At 35.3% G+C, this 23,178-nt stretch overlaps 1 protein-coding gene across 1 annotated transcript in view; it reads left to right on the top strand.

Annotated features, from left to right (window-relative positions):
- Positions 1-3,366: 3,366 nt before the first annotated feature.
- LOC128229215 (NT-3 growth factor receptor-like) overlaps positions 3,367-23,178 on the top strand; it is a 62,990-nt gene continuing 43,178 nt past the window's right edge. The window contains exon 1 of the mRNA XM_052940965.1: positions 3,367-4,031. Coding sequence (XP_052796925.1) covers positions 3,673-4,031 — 359 coding nt within the window. The 5' untranslated portion in view covers positions 3,367-3,672. The remainder of the gene's footprint in view (positions 4,032-23,178) is intronic.

Here is a 23,178-nt window from a genome sequence, read left to right as displayed (position 1 = left end):
GCGCTTCTCAAATCCCTATAATGCTGATTAATCTAGCTAAGTAAAGCTACATAAAGTGTTTTACTTTTCCTAATGCGTATGACCGTAAGCATTATGATACAAAAGTCTTAACTTAATATAAATTAATGTTAGAAAAAAATATAGTTTTAAAAGTTTACGGCAAATACGTTCGATACTCTTTATTTGTGGCTACGTAACTTGTTTTGTTCATTACTCGTGGTTCGTTAGATTACTGGCCTTATAATTGCCGCCAAGTAATCATCGTTTTTTCCACAACAATGTTTTACAGCATCAACCGTGAACATGGTAACGCGCTGTACTTCAGGCAATTACGCAGTTTATTCTTTGAAAGATAAAGCGGGTTGTAATGAAGTTCGTGATTTAAACGGTGAAATAATGGTTTGACAATTGCATGGCTCAAGTTCTTTCATTAAGCAAAGAGCATTTTACTAGTTACGCGTTGGTTTCAATGCTAACCTAATACATAAGACCGTTTTGATTATTACGAATACCGCAAGTAAAGACACATTGTCTTTCATAATAGCTATACATTGATTTCATCTGTCTAAATAATTGAAAGCATTCTTGTTTTGAATGTTTTCCTCTTGAACGTAAAAAAACATCGACATCGAAGTGGTGGTGTATTAAAAAACTCTATTTGGAGAAGATACAAATTGTGTTCTTCTGAGCATTTTCCTCTGAAAACCCATTGAAAGGCTGACAAAAGGAAAATATGAACATAAATATATTAACGAAAACAAAACACATAAACAATAAATATATTAAATATTTGCACAAATGTTTTTTGTCAAAATCTCGATTTTATTTGCCCCTCCGGCTTTATTACTAATTCGGTTTTAACGTTTTTATTTTTTAAACCTAGGTATTTTAAAGTTATACCGTCTTCACTTCTTTTTTTCTTCACAAAATTCAATACGATTAATACAGTTTTTTTGTATTTTTGTCTCTTTATAATAGGCATATATTTACAGCATAAAATGTCTCTACAGAGTTCGTAATAAATTATTCTTCGAGTTACAGTTCTTATTCCGTTTTAACACTCTTCAGAATTTTTAGTTAACTACAATATCGAAAGGAGAATAACAAACTTTGATACAAATACAAACAAAGTGTTTCTTTTTTTAAGAATTTCGTTAAACAAGTGTATTTAAAGTTTTTTTAGAAAAATCCTCTGATGGTAAAATCCTCTGCGCTCAGTCTCAAAAAGGCACAGTTCAATGAAGATGACACAGTGTGTGACCACCGCATGTGACTAACCCGTTTCATAAGGTTGTAAACTTTTGAAACCTCTGCGGCCCAAAATGGCACATGTTTGCAATTTAATGGCATTCTCGAGCGGTCCTTCCATTTCCTTCTGTTGCTTAATTAATAGTCCTGTTTATCAAATCTTACCAAACGCGGACACGCCCTAGTTTTAGTTGAAATTTAGTTTTATTTGAAGCTCATTAGTGGCGGATATATCGGGGGGCACAGAGGGCCTGTGCACCCCCCTCCCCAGCGGGCCGGCAAGTATTTTTAATTTTATTTTGTTTGGTGGGGGGGGGGGTGCACATCTTTATTGATTTAACTGTTCAAATAAGTTGTTTTGTCACAATTTAAATTTTATATCAGCATTTGAGCAAATAAACAGTTGAACCTGATTATCGACTATAATATTACAGTATACGTCACGAAAAAGACTCTTGAAAATGACATCTGGGTCCGAACATTCGATAATGAAAAATCGGCGCCGCATTTAACACAGACAGCTGATCAAAAGTAGACAAATATTGCCGCAGTTTTACGCTTAAGTTTACTGTTTTCAGAAATATATCATATACCAGAAATATAAGCTGTTTTAAACTGTTAACATGTGCACATTATATGTTCGTCATTGCTTTTAATAATGTCATCGTGTGTCAACAAGATATGTGTGTGAAACAAAAGTTTAAATTCAAAACGTTGCCGCCTTGAAACCTTCCATTTCGGCCTTTATTATCGTCTAATTCTCGGAATTATGCTAGAGCCTTTGTAAATTAAAGGGACTGTATACCAGATTCGCACCAAAGAAAGTTTTTTCTGTAACGAATTTCAGGACAATTATTTAATAAAATGTTATATTCTTTGATATCATAATTGTAAAAAATGTAAAAAATTAAAATCGACTCGGAGACCGGGTTCGTACCAGTGTCGCCAAAATTGAAGGCCAGTGTTTTGTTTCCACTGTACTACGAAGGCTTACACTGGAATATTTATTATATATACCTAACTTGGTAATATCACGTGATAACATCGACTAACCAATCGATCACGCATAAGGAATGAATTCTACTAGGTAGACATACCTAGTAATCTTTTTTAATGGGAAAATACGAAAAAACTGCGAAAAATTAATTAATTGTAAACTATGTGGTACTTCAGTTAGTAAGTTTTAATGCATTGTACACATCGATACCAAGTTTATGTCAGTTTTCGACAATTTTCTCTTTTTTTCGCTATTTCATCATACGGAGTACAGCCCCTTTAATACATAATAATTTATTTGCAAACCTTTTTGGAATTTGTTGTCAAGTTGTTTTTTTACTTCAGTTAACTTAAATGACAATGACATCCTAAGTACCTACAGTATCGTTGAGTGCAATCAATATACTGTAGTTTTATATAGCATTTATTCTACATTATAAATATGTGTGCCTCAGGTGGACGAGTGGTTAACGACTCAGCCTGTTAATCCGTCGACCCTGGTTCGATTCCCCAACACGGCAAGATATCGTTGTTGTTTTTTGAAAGGTTTATCTGAGATCAGTAAGTGCTATCTTTTTAATTCAATTGATCTGCCAAACATCATTGACAGTGAAGACAAACCTTAATTCCATTTCATTATATGATTAAAATAATGCATGCAAACAAAGTTTGATATGTTTATAATTAGTTGTACCCCCCCCCCCATTTAGAAAGTCCTGGATCCGCCACGCCTCATGTACTTAATGAACTTAATTTATAAATTTTGTAAAAACCCTTATTCTTTGAGTTCTTTATATCGGATCGAACAAGATAACTGTATTAGATTCAGCTAGAAGTTTTCCGTAGCATTTCAATAATAATCGTTATCACCGTACCCCTTACATGGTCAACATTTGTTTCTGACAACTTGTTAAATACATCTACTGGAATCCAATTCTATATTGCGTTTCATATAGTATCTGACAAAAAACGCTCATTCCAAATACAATACTGACGAAGCCAGATGTTCAATGACATTACAAGCCCTACTTGATACTTGTATATCGGAAAAAGCAGCGCTTCTCCATGACTTGATAACAACAGACGCAGCAAATTCAAATCACAATACGTTTTTAGCTGAAATGACGATACAGTCGTATGATTAAATATATATTAAGTAAAACGCATAATTAAGTTAACTGTTTTAAAAGAATGTGATAAAAAATGGATATGTGAAAAATAATTTTGAATGAAAACAATTCATAATTGAATAAATTCATTTTATAACCGCATCGTGTTGTGGCATTAGTTGTTTGACTATGAATAGTTAAGAGCCGAAACAAGGAGCCATTCTTCTAAGACTCATGATTCACAAATCGTATACAGCGAACAAGGAAAACAACATTGAAACAAATTTGAAATAACTATTGTAGTGATAGAAAAGAAAAAATGTTGCGGATTTTTATATTAAAGTGGTTCGTATTAAAAGGGTTTTTACTGTCAGCATTTTGCAACGCAACGGACACGCCCAAATTCCCTACCCCCTTTGGCAATGCAAGAAAGTTCTCGAATGTTCAACCACCATCACAAGTCCACACGCAAGCGACGTTTAATGAATTTATGGGTACTAGTCAGAGCAGCAATACACGAGTTGGTGTTGGAAGTGGCTTAGATTGTGTTCTTCAATGCGCGTGTAGAGTAAGATCCAACGCTATGTCGTATAAAACACTGACATGTGACACACCGGACACGTTGACGTCATTTCCCGTTCTACAGGACAAGGAACTAATGGCGAACATTACAGGAATGTAAGTGTTATATTAATTGCATTGTATTTTCTGAACAAATAGTTAGATTTAATTTCCGTGTCTAATGTGATCATCTTGATTCTGCTTTGAAGGTGGTTGTTACACATTAGTCTGCGTCGTTTCATTCCATAAGCTGGAAGAAAGGGTTAATTGACATGCTATTTATCTATTTCGTTGACGTGTGCGGACAAATTAAAAATCCTTTCATTCGTGTTAATTTGCGGCTACATTTCTATATAATGTGAATTTAAATTTTAAAGACATAACAATTCTCATATTATAATACTATCATATCCAATATGTCTCTTATTATATCGGCTCTTTATCATAACGTTATGAAAGGCAATGGGGTTTTAACGATGTGTAAATCTCATGTGACATTATCTTAATGTTAGTGCAGTTTTTGTGCAACACATAGACGACCGTTTGTATATCTTGTGACTTTAAATCGCGTCATATTCCGAACATAATCTTGAACTGTCTTTCGAACAATCTTCAGCCTGACATTATCATTTGGACTTATTTTCTCTCTTGAAAATCTGTACAATGCGGCCAAGATGAAGCAGCATGACTACACAGATATTAGATGTAAGAAGGCACACCCTGACTAACTAACTACTATTACCTTTATTGCATAGACGATCAAATTATCGCAACAGCAAATGATTGCTACAATTTAAATAATCACCTGCGGGTATCAAAGCAAACATACAGAGATTCGACATAAATAAAACTAACTAACTACATTTCATAAACACATGTTGTATACTAAAATCCCTACGGGAACAGTGAGAATTACTTTTAATAAGGTTAAAATATAATTAATCATAGGTATTAAGTTTCAGGTGGTACATTTAACATAATATTGGAAAAAAACAGTACCATATTTGTCTTATTATCACGAGGCGTTTTGTGAATAATATTGAATAAGAATTTTAAGTTATACTTTGGATAAATAGACCGCATTATAAATAGCGCATAATTTTACAATAATACATGGTTCTTTTAACTCAACAAAATAGATAAGACATTCAACATGTTACATAATCGACATTATGACTTATTTATAAAACTAAACAAATATAAAAAAACTATATACAGCAAAACAAACATCTGTAATTGTTTGGCCTCAATGTTTGGAAAAAAGTGAACCGTAACAAAATAAGCACAAGGACCATATGGGTTAATAGTTTATAAATGAAATTAATGAATGTACACTTTAACCTGACAGGTGAGGATTAAATTAAATTAATCTTTATGCAATACTAAAGGCTGAAGGCTAAAGGCTGTCCCATGCTGAGAGCTGAATACGTAATAAACACGTTGCTTTTTGCCTGTCCCTTTTTTCTCGCTTGAGCTACAATTGATATTTGCGTTCACATATATAATTCTTATACCAATAATGCGATCATCCTGCGTTTGGTCTTATGGAAAAAGTAAAATGGATTCTCGTCCGGCTAAAAGTGTCCGTAATATCAATATCCATAGTTTTTACATGCTGCGGTAATTCGTGATGTAAATAGCTATTCATGATTTTGATAAAAAAAAGAGTAAAATTGCATCTGGGAGTAGGATTTGTTATTTTTCTTCCATTGCATATTAAGATTTCATTTACTTATAATAGCTGTTCGAAAAAATGAAATATTTTGATAAAATGAACGAAAGTGTATATTTGTAGAATTCGAGTTCGCGATTGATTACCACTCTTGGCGTGATCCAGTGAAAAATTAGTCTATATTTCTAGTATTTCATACGAATGCATTGCTAATATGAACTTGACATTTTAATGAAGTTCTTTTGGCTCATTAAAGAATGTGTGTTATTTTTACTTCAATTAAATAGCATAAAACAACAAGGTTTATTTTTCAAAATGAAGAATAATAGGTTTGCCTCACTTTCTTGGTATTGGCAAAAGAAAGCTACAATTTTTATTTAGTGAGCAGACGCAAAGGACATTTGAGTTTATATCGTTAGTAAATAGCGTAGCAGCTATATCCACATGCACTACATTATATATTGATCAACACGATATTTTGTCCAATAAGAAGGCAGTATTTCTCAAGTTGTCCATTACATTTAGTTCAGTTAATCAGCAATAAGTCGTTATTGATTTTAAATCAGGCAGATCTAAAGAGTGGCATCCCCAATAAGTGAGTAGTTTAAACAATATAATGAAGACCACTAAGTTAGTAGGTACTTACACAAAATGAATGGTAATGCGAAAGCAAATCATCTATTTTACTTAAAAGCTCGTACATAGTTGCCTATATAATGCGGGTCATAGTTACTGTTTTGTAACAGTTCAATAGATATAATGTTGTATTTATAAGTGATTCTATATGAATGATAAATTAACATTAATTTTATTGATTAGAACGTCCATAAACTACAAAAGCACACAACATCGTAGCTCATAGCTGCCTGCAAACTTGAGCAATCAAGTACAATTAAACAGGTAACAAATAACACCACGTGCTCATGTCAAAGGTTTTAAATGTTTTTCTTTCCGGTATCACATGAGGTATATTGTTAGTGTTGAAATGCATCCCCATGTTAGTTACTGAAAAAGGGCGTTATTTTAATATTGTACTCAGTCAAAGAAAATGTACATTCTGCCACCAAGATTTAATATTTTCATTATTTGTGTGAGTGTTACCATTTCAATGGCAATAGGTTGAAATGTCTCGTTATTATTTTTACCATCCCAATACATTTAAACTTGATGATCTAACGAATAGTAAAAGTAAAACCAAACTTTTAAAATTTGATTTATTTTGTAATCTCATCATGTCCAAATTCGAGTAATTTCGTTCTCCTTTATACCTGAATCATTGGTTTTGTATTATAAATTTCTTATATTTTCTTAAGTTCGCCATAATGTCAATTGTTTGAGTACATAGCACTATTGTTTGTTGTTTGAATGGTTTCTTTGTTGTTTATCAGTCGTTATATCACATGCATAGTTAATGCCTTGATACAAATAAAACTTGAAACTTGAATTTTTAAGCCCCGCCTATGCGTGTTATTGTTCCGATATGAGAAATAAAGTGAGAGCCAAACAAAGTAAGAACTGGTAAAATAAATGCTTAGTCTAAGACGATACCTTAATCCAATGAGTTTACAAGTGTAAGTGATGCTATTTTCTTCAAACTCATTATGGAACGTCTGGAGGAAAATTGTTTGAGGTTCGATTATTAAATAGAATCGCACAACCGTCAAGTTACAGACACAATTATGGGGATTATTTTGCTAGATACAAGTCGCAATTAAAGCTTCAGGGGATGCCATTAAAATTTTAAAGACTGAGTTTTATTTCATTTCATAAATAAACTCTTCTGATTCTAGCAATTCAGAAAATGCAAGATTTTAATTTGATACAGGTTTTTCTGAAACAGGTGATGCATTACACGTAATTACATTGCCTGGAAAATTGCTGTAAGAACTAAAACATTGACTTGAAATGTTTCCACAACCACCAGTGAACTATTTTTTTAACTATTAAAATTTAAACATAACTAAAGAAATTACACTTGACTTCTTGCTGACCTTTTCAACATGATAGTATACTTTTCAATTAAAACAACAGCAACGCAATTATCGTACACTCTCGTACACCAGACGGCGATGATATGACTATCAAACCTCTGAGCAATCATTTGCATGCGAAGATTAATAGCTATAAGATGCAATGTAAGATCAAGTGTGAGGTGGTTGAATTAAACCACCAGAGTTTCCACAGGCCAAGGCGGTGATCTAACATGTGCTTCTAGGGAAGTGGCTGTTGTCTTGTGACGTTGTGTGTCTCTCGTTGAGTGGCTGTTGTCTTGTGACGTTGTGTGTCCCTCTTTGAGTGGCTGTTGTCTTGTGACGTTGTTTGTCTCTCGTTGTATTGTGACGTTGTGTGTCTCTCGTTGAGTGGCTGTTGTCTTGTGCCGTTGTGTGTCTCTCGTTGTATTGTGACGTTGTGTGTCTCTCGTTGAGTGACTGTTGTCTTGTGACGTTGTGTGTCTCTCGTTGAGTGGCTGTTGTCTTGTGACGTTGTGTGTCTCTCATTGAGTGGCTGTTGTCTTGTGACGTTGTGTGTCTCTCGTTGAGTGGCTGTTGTCTTGTGACGTTGTGTGTCTCTCGTTGAGTGACTGTTGTCTTGTGACGTTGTGTGTCTCTCGTTGAGTGGCTGTTGTCTTGTGACGTTGTGTGTCTCTCGTTGAGTGACTGTTGTCTTGTGACGGTGTGTGTCTCTCGTTGAGTGACTGTTGTCTTGTGACGTTGTGTGTCTCTCATTGAGTGGCTGTTGTATTGTGACGTTGTGTGTCTCTCGTTGAGTGACTGTTGTATTGTGACGTTGTGTGTCTCTCGTTGTATTGTGACGTTGTGTGTCTCTCGTTGAGTGGCTGTTGTCTTGTGACGTTGTGTGTCTCTCATTGAGTGACTGTTGTCTTGTGACGTTGTGTGTCTCTCGTTGAGTGACTGTTGTCTTGTGACGTTGTGTGTCTCTCGTTGTATTGTGACGTTGTGTGTCTCTCGTTGAGTGACTGTTGTCTTGTGACGTTGTGTGTCTCTCGTTGAGTGACTGTTGTCTTGTGACGTTGTGTGTCCCTCGTTAAATGACTGTTGTCTTGTGACGTTGTGTGTCTCTCGTTGTATTGTGACGTTGTGTGTCTCTCGTTGAGTGGCTGTTGTCTTGTGACGTTGTGTGTCTCTCGTTGTATTGTGACGTTGTGTGTCTCTCGTTGAGTGACTGTTGTCTTGTGACGTTGTGTGTCTCTCATTGAGTGGCTGTTGTCTTGTGACGTTGTGTGTCTCTCGTTGAGTGGCTGTTGTCTTGTGACGTTGTGTGTCTCTCGTTGAGTGACTGTTGTCTTGTGACGTTGTGTGTCTCTCGTTGAGTGGGTATTGTCTTGTGACGTTGTGTGTCTCTCGTTGAGTGACTGTTGTCTTGTGACGTTGTGTGTCTCTCGTTGAGTGACTGTTGTCTTGTGACGTTGTGTGTCTCTCGTTGAGTGGCTGTTGTCTTGTGACGTTGTGTGTCTCTCGTTGAGTGACTGTTGTCTTGTGACGTTGTGTGTCTCTCGTTGTATTGTGACGTTGTGTGTCTCTCGTTGAGTGGCTGTTGTCTTGTGACGTTGTGTGTCTCTCATTGAGTGACTGTTGTCTTGTGACGTTGTGTGTCTCTCGTTGAGTGGCTGTTGTCTTGTGACGTTGTGTGTCTCTCGTTGTATTGTGACGTTGTGTGTCTCTCGTTGAGTGACTGTTGTCTTGTGACGTTGTGTGTCTCTCGTTGAGTGACTGTTGTCTTGTGACATTGTATGTCTCTCGTTGAGTGACTGTTGTCTGGTGATGCTGTGTGTCTCTCGTTGAGTGGCTGTTGTCTTGTGACGTTGTGTGACTCTCGTTGAATGGCTGTTGTCTTGTGACGTTGTGTGTCTCTCATTGAGTGGCTGTTGTCTTGTGACGTTGTGTGTCTCTCGTTGAGTGACTGTTGTCTTGTGACGTTGTGTGTCTCTCGTTGAATGGCTGTTGTCTTGTGACGTTGTGTGTCTCTCGTTGAGTGACTGTTGTCTTGTGACGTTGTGTGTCTGTCATTGAGTGTCTGTTGTCTTGTGACGTTGTGTGTCTCTCGTTGAGTGGCTGTTGTCTTATGACGTTGTGTGTCTCTCGTTGAGTGAGTGTTGTCTTGTGACGTTGTGTGTCTCTCGTTGAGTGTCTGTTGTCTTCTGACGATGTGTGTCTCTCATTGAGTGGCTGTTGTCTTGTGACGTTGTGTGTCTCTCGTTGAGTGACTGTTGTGTTTTGAAGTTTTGTGTCTCTCGTTTAGTTGTTGTTGTCTTGTGATATTGTGTTTCTCGTTGAGTGGCCGTTGTACCTTTATCCTTGTAGGTTTAAACAGCATCATTGTTTAAGGAAGGACTTATGGGCTTGTCGTTTCAGTTACTAATGGATTGTTCAAACGAAAGCAGTGGTAGTGGAAGTTTTCTCCGCAGACGTTTGATACTTTTTCTTATCACAGTAGTGTCAATACGTTAAGACTTGTCAAGGAATATGCTCAACTAACTGTCAATGAAATAAAATAAATATTGCTAGCCTGGCACATCAATAATACAGGCTACTAACCTTATTTGCAAACGGAAAAAACTCGTCTTAAGACAAATTTATTTTACTAAATACTGATTATCTCTTGATAAAAGGATGCCCCAGGAATAACCTTATTTTCTTTCATGCTTTTCGAAGAAATATGAAGTTTTATCAGTGAAATAACAACAGTGAAAATATCAAATTGATATTTTCACTGCAAAATAAGGAGTGAAAATATCAACTTTCAGAACGACTTTTAAAATCCATTGTAGTAACTTCCCCTTGATCAAAACAGAACACTTCGCTTTTGAAACAGAAAATGTTTGCAAATAAAATATTGGAAATTTAAAGAAATGTTACATAAGTTTAAATAAAAATATATTTGGAAATTAAAAACTTATCGTTTAATAGAAAAATGGTTATCCCGTTTTCTTAAACGTTTTCTTGATCTTGAACGTTTGCTTTCATAAAAAAAAAATACAGACGAAAACAACTGTTCGGACATAAATGGAATGTAATATCATCGTTCGAATGGATTTTGAACTTTTTGTCGTTGTAATACGTATTACAAACATCCCGGATTTCACACAACAATTTACAGATTTACTGATTTGTTTACCCCGCCCACGCCTCAAATTTGTCAACAAACTAGCGTGGTCATCATCATTACCTGGAAATCGACCTGTCTTCAAACAAAACAGACTGGTCTCTGACAGTAAGATGACAGATTGTCCATGTATAATGAAACAAACTCTTAAATTAAGAAAAATGTTTTATATCCCATGATTATCCGCAATTGTTTTTCCAACACATTCGACCTTTCCAATTTTCATTCAATAAATGGCGGCGTAGTAATTTGGTTTTGTATTCATACCATGCTTAAAATAAAAGTGTTTTCGTTATTTTTTAGAACATGGATGCACTTATAAAACTTCATTGATTACTTTTCATAAATATTTGCACTAAATGAACGAGCGAATAATAAATTATAAAAAAGAATATCAGAGAACTCTTTCTCAACAAACCGGAAATAGAAAATGAACAGCTAAAATGAACAGCTAAAAGATCGTATTTTATCCCACTCGTGACCATAGAAAAACTATATTTTCACGAAACTTTTCATTTCTTAATGCATTTTGATAAAACTCTGCCAGCAAGATCAGAAAGCAATGTGCATTTTTCATATCATGAAAAAAAAGTTATAATGCAACAATTTCTATCAAATTGTACGATCTGCATTGGATGTTATAAAATAAAGTTGTAAAATTTTACTTGGCCAGTAACTCAAATCATGTATTTGTATTGCAGCTGGCTGATATCAAATCAATATTTTAGAATTATGTTTTTGCATATAATGTGCAGTTTAGCAGTGTAACTATATTTGAAGAGATGATTCTAAATATCCCCTTACCATTATCCGAAAGCCATTTTTGGCTTATTTTGACTGAAATGGTCGTGTTATGTCGATTGCTAAATGAAGTGTTCTGATCAGGTTCAAACATGACAGACAAGCACCTGATGCCTCACATTGTTTCCGACGTTTTATGAAGGGAAACAGGAGAATAATGGAGAAGTTTCCTTTGTAACGGACACACACACGCGCGCGCGCGCGCGCACGCACACACGCACATACATGAATACGTACATATATATATATATATATATATATAGATATAAGTGTCCGTCAATAATCTGAACTTACGTAATGTCTGTCGATAATGACGTAACGTTGGAATCTTTGGCTTAAACAGCGAATTTTGAACAACAGCTATGAAATGAGAAACTTCGAAAAATGATATCCCGTAGATAATATTTAGATCTAAATAAACTCGACCCTGCGATCCCTGGATTGACAGTCGATCTCTACTAGACCTCGGATCCGTTCTTGGTGTTTATGAAGTGTGCAGAATGTATGCATTATGCGCATAAACATAACTATACGTATAAATTGCGAACACTCCTGACAGTTGTTGCAAATGTTATAGGACTGTTTCTTGTCAGACACATTCATTAGGTGTCAGATTCCAAAACAGCATTGAAACAGTTCCGAAAAGCAAATTGGTGGTTTCCAATTATTTGTAAAGTAGTTATCAGGGTTTTGTATAGAACAAAGTTATGCAATGGTCTGTCTGTCACATTAAATAGCAATCGATAAAGAGTTTATCGTAAATATCTTTAAAACAGTTGCCTTTTAAAGCCTCAAAACTCTTTAAAATGGAAGTATCAAACACTGAATACAAAGAAATATAAATAGTGTGCTTGGCGAACATCTGTTACTTCAGCCGGCAGATATGAATTTAAGTTATCATATTACTCATTTAAATAAAAGAACACATTGTTATTAATCAACTTCAGCCCGATGGAGGCTGCTGAAATAAAATGGTATTTATTCAGACATGTTTCGATCATATCTAACAACGCTTGATTATAATTATATGAAGACTTAATGCGATATACTATCCACAATCATGCTCGCTTTATCACCTGATATATTTTAAACATAAACATCTGTTGCCTGATTCTATTTGACCTTATGTTTCAATACTATTACGGAGAATGCGAAAATCATTATATAATGTACCATTAAAACAAGCACCTTTAATTAAGTTTTAATTCATTTATTGTCAAATAATTGTGAAACATTTTATAACAACATTGCTTCAGTTACTCTTTGGCACTTTGTTACGCAAACGTGTGATCTTTTGTTGTGCGGGAAACCGGAGTACCAGGAGGAAACCCGCTTGTTCGGCTTGGTGACCACAAATTAAACCTACATGCGCCGAAGGCGGGAATCGAACCCAGGTCGCTTAGGTGTCAAGAGAGTCAACTAGCCACTGCGCTAACCGAACAAACGTACCTTTAATACAAATATATTATTTTAGAAGGAAACATACATTTTAACGCTGCTTTCCTCAAACAAATATTCCGCGTTAAAACTGCAGTAAAGTTTCAATTCAATTTACAGTCAAAGCAAATTAATGTTGGTCTGGTTGTATCGATTCAAATTCTATTATATAGTAATAAAAATAATGATTAATCAGCGATGACAAAACTCTGCACTGAATGAACACTTCAGTTCTTGAGGTTATGTGATCCTGACACTGACACGCTTACAAAACGCCCTAGGATTGATACTAAGGAGACAAGCCAGTTGACAATTATTGCAAAAATCAAATATAAAATACTTGACGTATGTTATTACGTCGGTCCACTTTAAGAAAGAAATGTCAAACTTGCTTTCTGATGTAGATGAATATGACTTCAAGCCGTGAACAACGATGGTTCAATGTCCATTTCTCTCCTCAGATTCCTTTATAAATGTAAATGTATTCTGTCTGACAAATTAATGATAAATTATGCCGTCTAATTTGTAGTAGAAGAAAAAGAAGAAGAAGTCGAAGTAGAAAATGAAGAAAAAAAAGAAGAAGAAGCAGAAGAAGAAGAAGCAGAAGAAGAAGAAGAAGAAGAACAACAACAACAACAACAACAACAACAGCAGCAGCAATAGCAGCAACAACAACACAGATATAAATCAAGCAGGGAAAATACGTGTTCGAGTACTTCCAAATTTTTTCCAAGATATTGTTTCCAAATAGCAAAACGTCTATTTCATTATATATCATACCTCTTACAGATTTTGTAAAATGTGTAGATTATGTGCCACAACCCGGCATAAGATAGCAAAAGCATTCATGTGTCCTATTCAGTATAGTCTGTCTGTAAAATAATCTGCCAGAACACTTCCTTTATTCTGTAAGCGATCCTCTATGCATAAATATATATGCAGACTCTTAATACACATTTAAAACAATGACGACCTATTTCTCATGAGCAAAATTGTCTAGTTTTGCTTGCTTTTTTTCTGCTGTATTTATAAAATATTTCTGATTTTTGAATACTATTGTTTTGCAGTACACTTAAAAATGGCATACGGTCCGATGGTTAACAGGTCAAAGGTAATGACCTACAAACACAAATCAACTTCACCGTGTCTGTATTATATATTTCATCTAAACATGTTTGAAGTCATAATCCTTGCCCAGTTATCATTATGCAAAACAATACTCCATCCATAACTTGAGTTCAAACGATAACAGCCGACCGTCTTCATCTCAACTGAGGAAATTTTAGCTATTATAGCAGAATGAACATGCCATTCAAAAACATAACTATTTGAAACATAAACAAATTAATACTCGTAAAGACAAACTCGAAAAGAGATGTAGAAAGTCATGTTTCATTATGTCTCCTTTTAAAAAATAAATTTGTGAAGTGCACATTTTTACTGATACCATATTGTATCGACACACAACAGGGATGATGGTTATATGCTATAGACATTGTTCTTTATGACGCAAACCTGACAACCACATCCCTTGCTGTTAAAGAAAGGATCACGAGATCAAAAATGTAACTAGGCATTTGCAATGCCACTACAAATATATACACTAAATGTATGCAATAGTTCTAAGGGTGATTTTTTATCTAGAGGCTGAAATCGACAGATAGAACAGCAAATGTATATGGCAAGTACAACTGTATTAAGCCGATTTTCCTAGCCGTATTAGCAGACAAATACAAAGCCCTATGAATAAGCATACCTTTATACATCTGACTTTGTATTTGAATATGCCATGGTTTTAAATATATTTGGGGACACGGAACAGTATTAACTTTTAATGATAATGGTATTCATTAATGATGTAATAAAATATGTGATAAATGCACAAAACGCCTTTTATAGTTATGACGAAATGGTTGGTAGGATAAATGGCAATGATAACTTTTAAACGTATGGTGGCTTGAAGCTGTTGTTGCTTTGAACCATCCATTCAACTTAAACGACATTCGCACAGGTAGATATTAAACACGGTGTTTCTTTAACTTTACGTCGTCTTTTTAGTTGTTTTATATTAACATGAAACAGCTAGGCAATACTAAACAATACACCAACATAATAATAATCAAAACATAAACACATGCTTAATATATTGAGATATCTGATCAATCTTCAATGAATAAAAGGGAACAATTAAATATCCAAAATGATTTGAAGTGTAGGAATATTGCGAACAAAAGTTCAAACAGACATGGTTATTCAAGTCATAATGTTTAATTTAAAGCGATTGGACAGGTTCCTCTGTTTAACATTAATATATTTCAAAATAATGTAATTAAATTGTTTTCATGATACTTTTATTACAGCAAAAGTAAACTCAGTGAAAAACGTCTAAATTATGTATGTCGTTTGTGAGGAGCGTGTTTGTACCGAAGCGGTTATTTGCGATAAATTGATCATTTTATTGCCGGCACGTGTCATTTTCTCAAAAACATTTCCATGAACAGCATCACATGTCGAACGTGCAAATGTGTTACAACGTCAAGAAGCAATGACAAAAAAAGACGATGTAATTTACCCGAAAGCTTTAATTTTCAAATAATCTGACGTTATGGATACTTAAGATATACAACTGCTGGTTGTGCTTTTCCACATTATGAGTGTACTTTAAATGCGGAGCCATAACACAAAAATATATAGTTCGTGCAGCATGCAGGATATGAACATCACAATTATGGCTCCATTCAAAAAATATTAACTGTGTACATTATAAGTTACAATTGATATTTATAAACGAAAACCAGCTCAGTTATGTGAGCCATTATATACCATTAATATAGTATTCACAGATTTAAATGAATATTAAAAAGGTTTGAAGTTATGTTTGGTGAATCGAACCACTCAGGTTGCAGACAAGTTAATGGCGTTAGATAAATTTATTATGTACACGACTTTAATCATACGCAGCTGATGAGGCCGCTGTTAAACAGATATAATATTAGTTTAGAAGTTAAACATTATCTCTTGGTGGTTATGTAAAAATATCCACAAGTTGTTAAGCCACGAAAGCAGATTGCATATTATTTTTCAAGCAGCACATAGTCTGAAATCTGGCCATTAAATATTTGTGTTTAACATTATGGTTAGTGTCGAATTTATTTCGCAAAAATAATCTTGAATTATTATAATATTTGGAATACTCATTGCTTTCCATAATAAAGCAATCTTATTTTAAGTTACCTCTCGCAGGATTGTTGGGCAGGGTGTATTTATATGATAGATAAAACCACAGGTGTCTGTCCCATAACTTGGACGACACTAAACTATTACCCTTCAGTCCATTGATATTGTTTAGATAGTAAAAAAAAGATATTCAATAGAAATACTCGAGTTTTATTTAAAAAATGTATCTATACTAGTAGTCTATTTTATAAATATGTATACTAATTTACATCTGCTGCCTTTGGATCACTTATTCACGAGGATATTACTTAACAAAATGTAACTTCAACATAGAAATAAAAAAATAAAATCATTCTGTGTACAATTAACATGTGTGTCGAAATCCAACTACATGGGTGTATAAGATACATTTGTATAGGTGTTGATAAGGTTATTTCTTCGGGACCAGAGCGCAGCGAAGTGACCGTAGATTCTTATACATAAAGAAATTACTAAAAAAATATAATAAGCCTGTTTTTGTTGGTAATAAACTAGTTTGGGTTTTATTTTTGTTAAAATGAAAAACAGATTTATCGTTTGTCTTAGGAAAACCTTAACTGTTCTTTAAACCATCGAAACCCCCTCCGTAGGCGGTTTCGTCGGTTCGTTCCATCCAAAAACTAGCTCATTTTGGAAAAAACAAACATGGCGGACAGTGATCCAACCCGTGTGTTCAAACACCATTTAGACAAAACAGGCAAACGACCAACGGCGGTATCATTGTTTTCATGAAATTTAGACAAAATGGCCACATTCAGAAGCTCCATAATGTTGTTAAATGTACACAAAACTGGTTTCCATACCGCCAAATTCCTTGAAACCAAAACTAGTTTGATGTCAACAAAAACGCCGCTGCCAAGTTGCATGAAATCTAAAGCAAAGCCATGCGCCTGTCAAAATCGTATTATGAGTTAGTTTAAAATCCACTTGAGTTTTCATCTGTCTGAGAGTCAGTATCTGCAGTGTGTGAACTATTTTTACTCGAAACCTGGAACTGTATCGCTTCATCAGTATAATACTAGTTTGATTATTAAGCGAAACTTAAGTTTCAGATCATTGAACTTTCATTGATGCTGATGTTCTTTGTATTAGCAAATAGGCTCGTGTTACATTAATTGTTCACTATGTGTATTAGTAAGAGTTTTACCCTTCAATGGAAATACGTAAAGGAACCTCATGGTTTGTAAAATGCACTTTCTGCGGGGGGGGGATTATGTTACGATATATGCTAAAATATTGTCTTTGAAGACCACAGTTTTGAAATGCGTAACTTAAGCAATTCACCTAAAGGGATTGTGTTATTGGTTGATTTACATTATCACGCGATGATACCAATGTTTTCAAAAAGGTTTAGATATCCATCAGTTTAGCGCTAATTCATTAAGGCGTATGTATAAGGCATCAGGGTTCTAATTATATTTTACTGTACCGGCGTAGGTTCGCTCCGCACTACAACCAGGTTGTTTTAAGAGTTTGAAGAGATGTTTATCCTCAGCCATAGTAAATTGCAAAGAGGATATTCAACATTTGTAGCTGTTCCTAATAAAAATGGAATTATTTGAACGAAATAGTATATTTGTAGATTTTGAGTTAGCGCTCGATTACCAGCCTGGGTGTGATCCTAAGACAAAATTGACTCAATGAAAATTTTGATTTAGATTATATTATACGCATGCGCTGCTTATATATGAAATCGTCGTTTCAACGAAGTTCTTTTGGTCTCATTATAGCATGCGTGCTGTTTTACTTCAATTTTATATCATATATCAAGAAGATAAAACGATAATGATGGAAACAAGATTTTCTCAATTTCTTGTAATTTCCAAAAGAAAGATGCACTTTTTTTATTTATTGAGTAGGTTTAAATGACATTTAATAAATGAATATAGTCAGTATAAATATCGTAGCAGCTATATTCACATGCAGTACATTATGTTATTGGTCAGCATTATATTTTGTCCAATGAGAGGGCGGTATTTCCTCAAGATTTACATTACATTTTTTGCAGTAAATAAGCAGTCGGTAGTTATTGATTTGAAATCTTGTGAAGCGCTAGATATTAACTGTGGCTGCCTCAGTTAGTGGGTAATTATCTCAATATAATGAATACCACTAGCACAGTTAGGTATTAACATACCAAAAAAATGCAATGCGACTGCAAACCATCCTTAACCATTACTTGAATGCCTCTTTACCTAGCTGGCTATGCAGAGCATAGTTACTGTTTTGTGACAGTTCAATAACTCTCGTTCTGTATTTATAAGCAATTTTATATCAATGATAAATTAACAGTTATTGATTAGAAGCTTCCTGAGACTTGAGAAAAACAAATCACTTCGTATCTCATAGCTGCCTGAAAACGTCTTTGGGCAATCAAGTCATATTAATCAAAGTTATAAATATCAATATATGCTCATGGCAAAGGTTTTATATGTTATGTTGTTGTTTTTCTTCCCATCATTACATGGAGCATATTGTTAATGTTAAAATACATCCGCATGTTAGTAACTGATTGTTTAAGCTCCACAAATACGTGTTAACGTTCCGATATGAAAAGGAATGAAAGAACAGAACAAAGTAAGATCTGGTAAAAATAAATGCTTATTCTAAGACGATACCTCAATCTAATGAGTTTACAAGTGTAAGTGATGCTGTTCGCTTCGAACTCATTATGGAATTCGTCTGGGGAAAAACTGTTTTAGTTTCAATTGGCGTGAGACCACAGTTATTTTTACTATATGTTTCATATAGACACTAACCTGGCTTTTGACTTTATACACACCCCAATTGAAAAACAAGGACATGGCATCTCTAGAACAATTCAAGACACAAAATATAATCACAAGAAAACACCATGTTGACATTGACCCGACTGTCAAAATTGAGTTCAAATACATAACCCTTCCGCAAGGGAGTCAATCGGCTACAAACAACTAATTTTCAGACTTCCACAAGCTATGATTTTTCCAACATTTACATCGAAAACTATCAATTTCTGCAATAGAGTGTCAAATTCAGTCAAGTTCTCTGCAAAAAGAACATTTTTTGCTTCTTTTTCATTCAATTTTAATAAAATATTGATACTTGAACACAAGCACTCTTTTTTTCTGTATTCACATCCGGATCTTGGTCAACGGGGGCAGATAACTGTTGTCTTGAGCCAATTACTAAATAGTATATCACAACCGTCGAGTTAAAATGGCACAATTATGGGGAGTATTTTGTTAGATAAAACTCGCAATTAAAACTTCAGGGGTGCCATTAAAATTTTAAAGACTGCATATTATTTCTTTTCATAAATAAACTCTATTTTTCTATTCTTCTGCTTCTTGGTATTTGCAGAAATTGCAAGGTTTTCATGTGATACAGGTTTTTCTGAAACAGGTGATGATTACATTGCCTGTGAAGTTCCTGAAAGAACTATAACATTGAATTGAAATGTTTCAACAACCACCACTGAACTATTTGTTTAAACTATAAAAATGTTAACATAACTTAATATATTACACTTATCTTCTTGCTGACCTTTTCAACATGATGGTGTACTATCCGATTAAAACAACATTGACGCAAACATCATACACTCTTGTACACCAAGGCGATAATGCTATGAAAATCAAACCTCTGAGCAATCATTTGCATGCGAAGATTAATAGCTGTAAGATGCAATATAATCTAACAAGTATGAGGTTGTTGAATGAAACTACCAGTGTTTCCTTTCTGAGTTTCCACTGACCAAGGCGGTGATCTAAAGTGTGGTTTTCGTTAAGAGGCTGTTGTCTTGTGACGTTGTGTTATTCCCATTGAGTGGTTATTATTGTGGCGTTGTTATCTTGTAACGTTGTGTGTCTCTCGTTGAGTGGCTGTTGTCTTGTGACGTTGTGTGTCCCTCGTTGAGTGGCTGTTGTATTGTGACCTTGTGTGTCTCTCGTTGAGTGGCTGTTGTCTTGTGACGTTGCGTGTCTCTCGTTGAGTGGATGTAGTCTAGTGACAATGTATGTCCTCGTTGAGTGGATGTTGTCTTGTGACGTTGTGGGTTCTCGTTGAGTGGATGTTGTCTTGTGATGGTGTGTGTCTCTCGTTGAGGTGCTATTGTCTTGTGACGTTGTGTGTTCTCGTTGAGTGGCTGTTGTCTTGTGACGCTGTGTGTTCTCGTTGAGTGGCTGTTGTCTTGTGACGTTGTGTGTCTCTCGTTGAATGACTGTTGTCTTGTGACGTTGCGTGTCTCTCGTTGAGTGGTTGTTGTCTTGTGACGTTCTGTGCCTCTCGTTGAGTGGCTGTTGTCTTCTGACGTTGTGTGTCTCTCGTTGAGTGAGTGTTGTCTTGTGACGTTGTGTGTCTCTCGTTGAGTGAGTGTTGTCTTGTGACATTGTGTGTCTCTTGTTGAGTGGCTGTTGTCTTGTGACGTTGTGTGTCCCTCGTTGAGTGAGTGTTGTCTTGTGACGGTGTGTCTCTCGTTGAGTGGCTGTTGTCTTGTGACGTTGTTTGTCTCTCGTTGAGTGGCTGTTGTCTTGCGACGTTGTTCGTCTCTCGTTGAGAGAGTGTTGTCTTGTGATGGTGTGTGTCTTTTGTTCATTGGCTGTTGTCTTGTGACGTTGTGTGTCTCTCGTTGAGTGAGTGTTGTCTTGTAACGTTGTGTGTCTCTCGTTGAATGGCTGTTGACTTGTGACGTTGTGTGTCTGTCGTTGAGTGACTGTTGTCTTGTGACGTTGTGTGTCTCTCGTTGAGTGTATGTTGTCTTGTGACGTCGTGTGTCTCTCGTTGAGTGGCTGTTGTCTTGTGACGTTGTATGTCTCTCGTTGAGTGAATGTTGTGTTGTGACGTTGTGTGTCTCTCGTTGAGTGGCTGTTGTCTTGCGACGTTGTTTGTCTCTCGTTGAGTGACTGTTGTCTTGTGACGGTGTGTCTCTCGTTGAGTGGCTGTTGTCTTGTGACGTTGTTTGTCTCTCGTTGAGTGGCTGTTGTCTTGCGACGTTGTTTGTCTCTCGTTGAGAGAGTGTTGTCTTGTGATGGTGTGTGTCTTTTGTTCATTGGCTGTTGTCTTGTGACGTTGTGTGTCTCTCGTTGAGTGAGTGTTGTCTTGTGACGTTGTGTGTCTCTCGATGAATGGCTGTTGACTTGTGACGTTGTGTGTCTGTCGTTGAGTGACTGTTGTCTTGTGACGTTGTGTGTCTCTCGTTGGGTGCATGTTGTCTTTTGACGTCGTGTGTCTCTCGTTGAGTGGCTGTTGTCTTGTGACGTTGTATGTCTCTCGTTGAGTGAATGTTGTGTTTTATTTCTTAATGCATTTTGTTAAAACTCTGCCAGCAAGTTCAGAAAGCAATGTGCATTTCGCATATTATGAAAACAAAGTTATAGTGCAACAATTTCTATGAAATTGCCAATAACTCAAATCATGCGTTTTATTGCGGCTCGCTGTTATATCGAACTCATATTTTAGAATTATGTATTGCATACAATGTGCAGTTTAGCGGTGTAGCTATATTTGAAGAAAATATTCTAGATACCCACTAACCATTTCCCGAAGGCCATTTTACGGCTTATTTTGACTAAAATGGTCACGGTCGATTGCTAAAAGTAGTGTTCTGATTAGGTTCAAACATGACATACAAACATCTGACGCCTAACATTGTTTCCGGCGTTTGAAGAGAAACAGATAGAGACTACGTTTTCTTTGTAACGGACACACACACACACACAAGATCAAGAATTATGACAATTATTGCAAATGTTATAGGACTCTTTTTTTGTCAGGCACATTAATTGGGTGTCAGATTCCAAACCAGCCTTGAAATTGTTCCGATTAGCAAATTTGTATTTTCCAAGTATTTGTAAATGAGTAATGAGGGTTTTTTTGTTTAGAGTAGGGATATACAACGGTTTGTTTGTCACATTGAATAGCAAAACATTAAATAGTGTATCGTTATTAACTTGAAAACAGTTCCCTTTCAAAGTCTCAAAACTCTGATTACAATGAAATATAAAAAGTGATCTTAACGAAATTCTGTTACTAGGGGCGTCATTTTGTTTGAGAAATGGGGGCCATCGCATTTACATTATCGTATATCTCATTTTAATAAAAGAACACATTGTTATCAATCAATTTCAGCCTTTAGTTTCAATATCATTACGGAAAATGAGAAAAATATAAGAAAATGTACCATTAAAACAAGCACCTTAAATTAAGTTAAACTTATTTATTGTACAACGATTGTAAAACAAGTTATTACAACATTATATCAATCACACTCTTTGGCACGATATTACGCGAAAATGTGATTTTGTGTTGTGGGGGAGACGGAGTACCTGGAGAAGTCCATTTGTTCGGCTTGGTGATCACAAATCAAACATACATGCGCCGATGCCGGGAATTGAACCAAGGTCGCATAGATGTCAAGCGAGTCCACTTACCACTGCGCTTACCGAAAAAACGTACCTTTAATACAAATATATTTCTTTTAGAAGGAAATATACATTTTAACGCTGCTTTCCTCAAAAAAATATTCCGCGTTAAAACTGCAGTTAAGTTTCAATTCAATCAACAGTCAAAGCAAATTAATGTTTGTCTGATTGTAGCGATTCAAATTCCATTATATAGAAAGAAAATTCATGCTTAATCAGCGTTGACAAATCCGCCCTGAATGAAATCTTACAGTTCTTGAGGCTATTTGATCCTGACACTGACACGCTTACAAAACGCCCTAGAAGTAATCCTAAGAAGACAAGCCTGTTGTCAGAAAAAAAGAAGAAGTAGAAGAAGAAAAAAAGAGAAGAAGAAAAGAAGAAAAAGAAGTAGAAGAACAACAAAAGAGATAAAGATTTAACAGGGAAACTGCGTGTTTGAAAATAACAAAATTCAAATTTTTATTCAAAAGCGTAACGTCTCTTCTATTCATACAAATTATGTAAAATGTGAAGATTATGCAACCCGGCATAAGATAGCAAAAGCAATTATGTTTCCTATTCAGTATAGTCTACATTTGTATCTGTAAAACAATCTTCCTGAAAACTTCTA

The sequence above is a fragment of the Mya arenaria genome, chromosome 3, assembly GCF_026914265.1.
Source record: "Mya arenaria isolate MELC-2E11 chromosome 3, ASM2691426v1".
NCBI classification, from domain to species: Eukaryota; Metazoa; Mollusca; class Bivalvia; order Myida; family Myidae; genus Mya; species Mya arenaria.
Note: the sequence above shows the minus strand (reverse complement) of the source record. Positions and strands in the feature narration are given on the sequence as shown.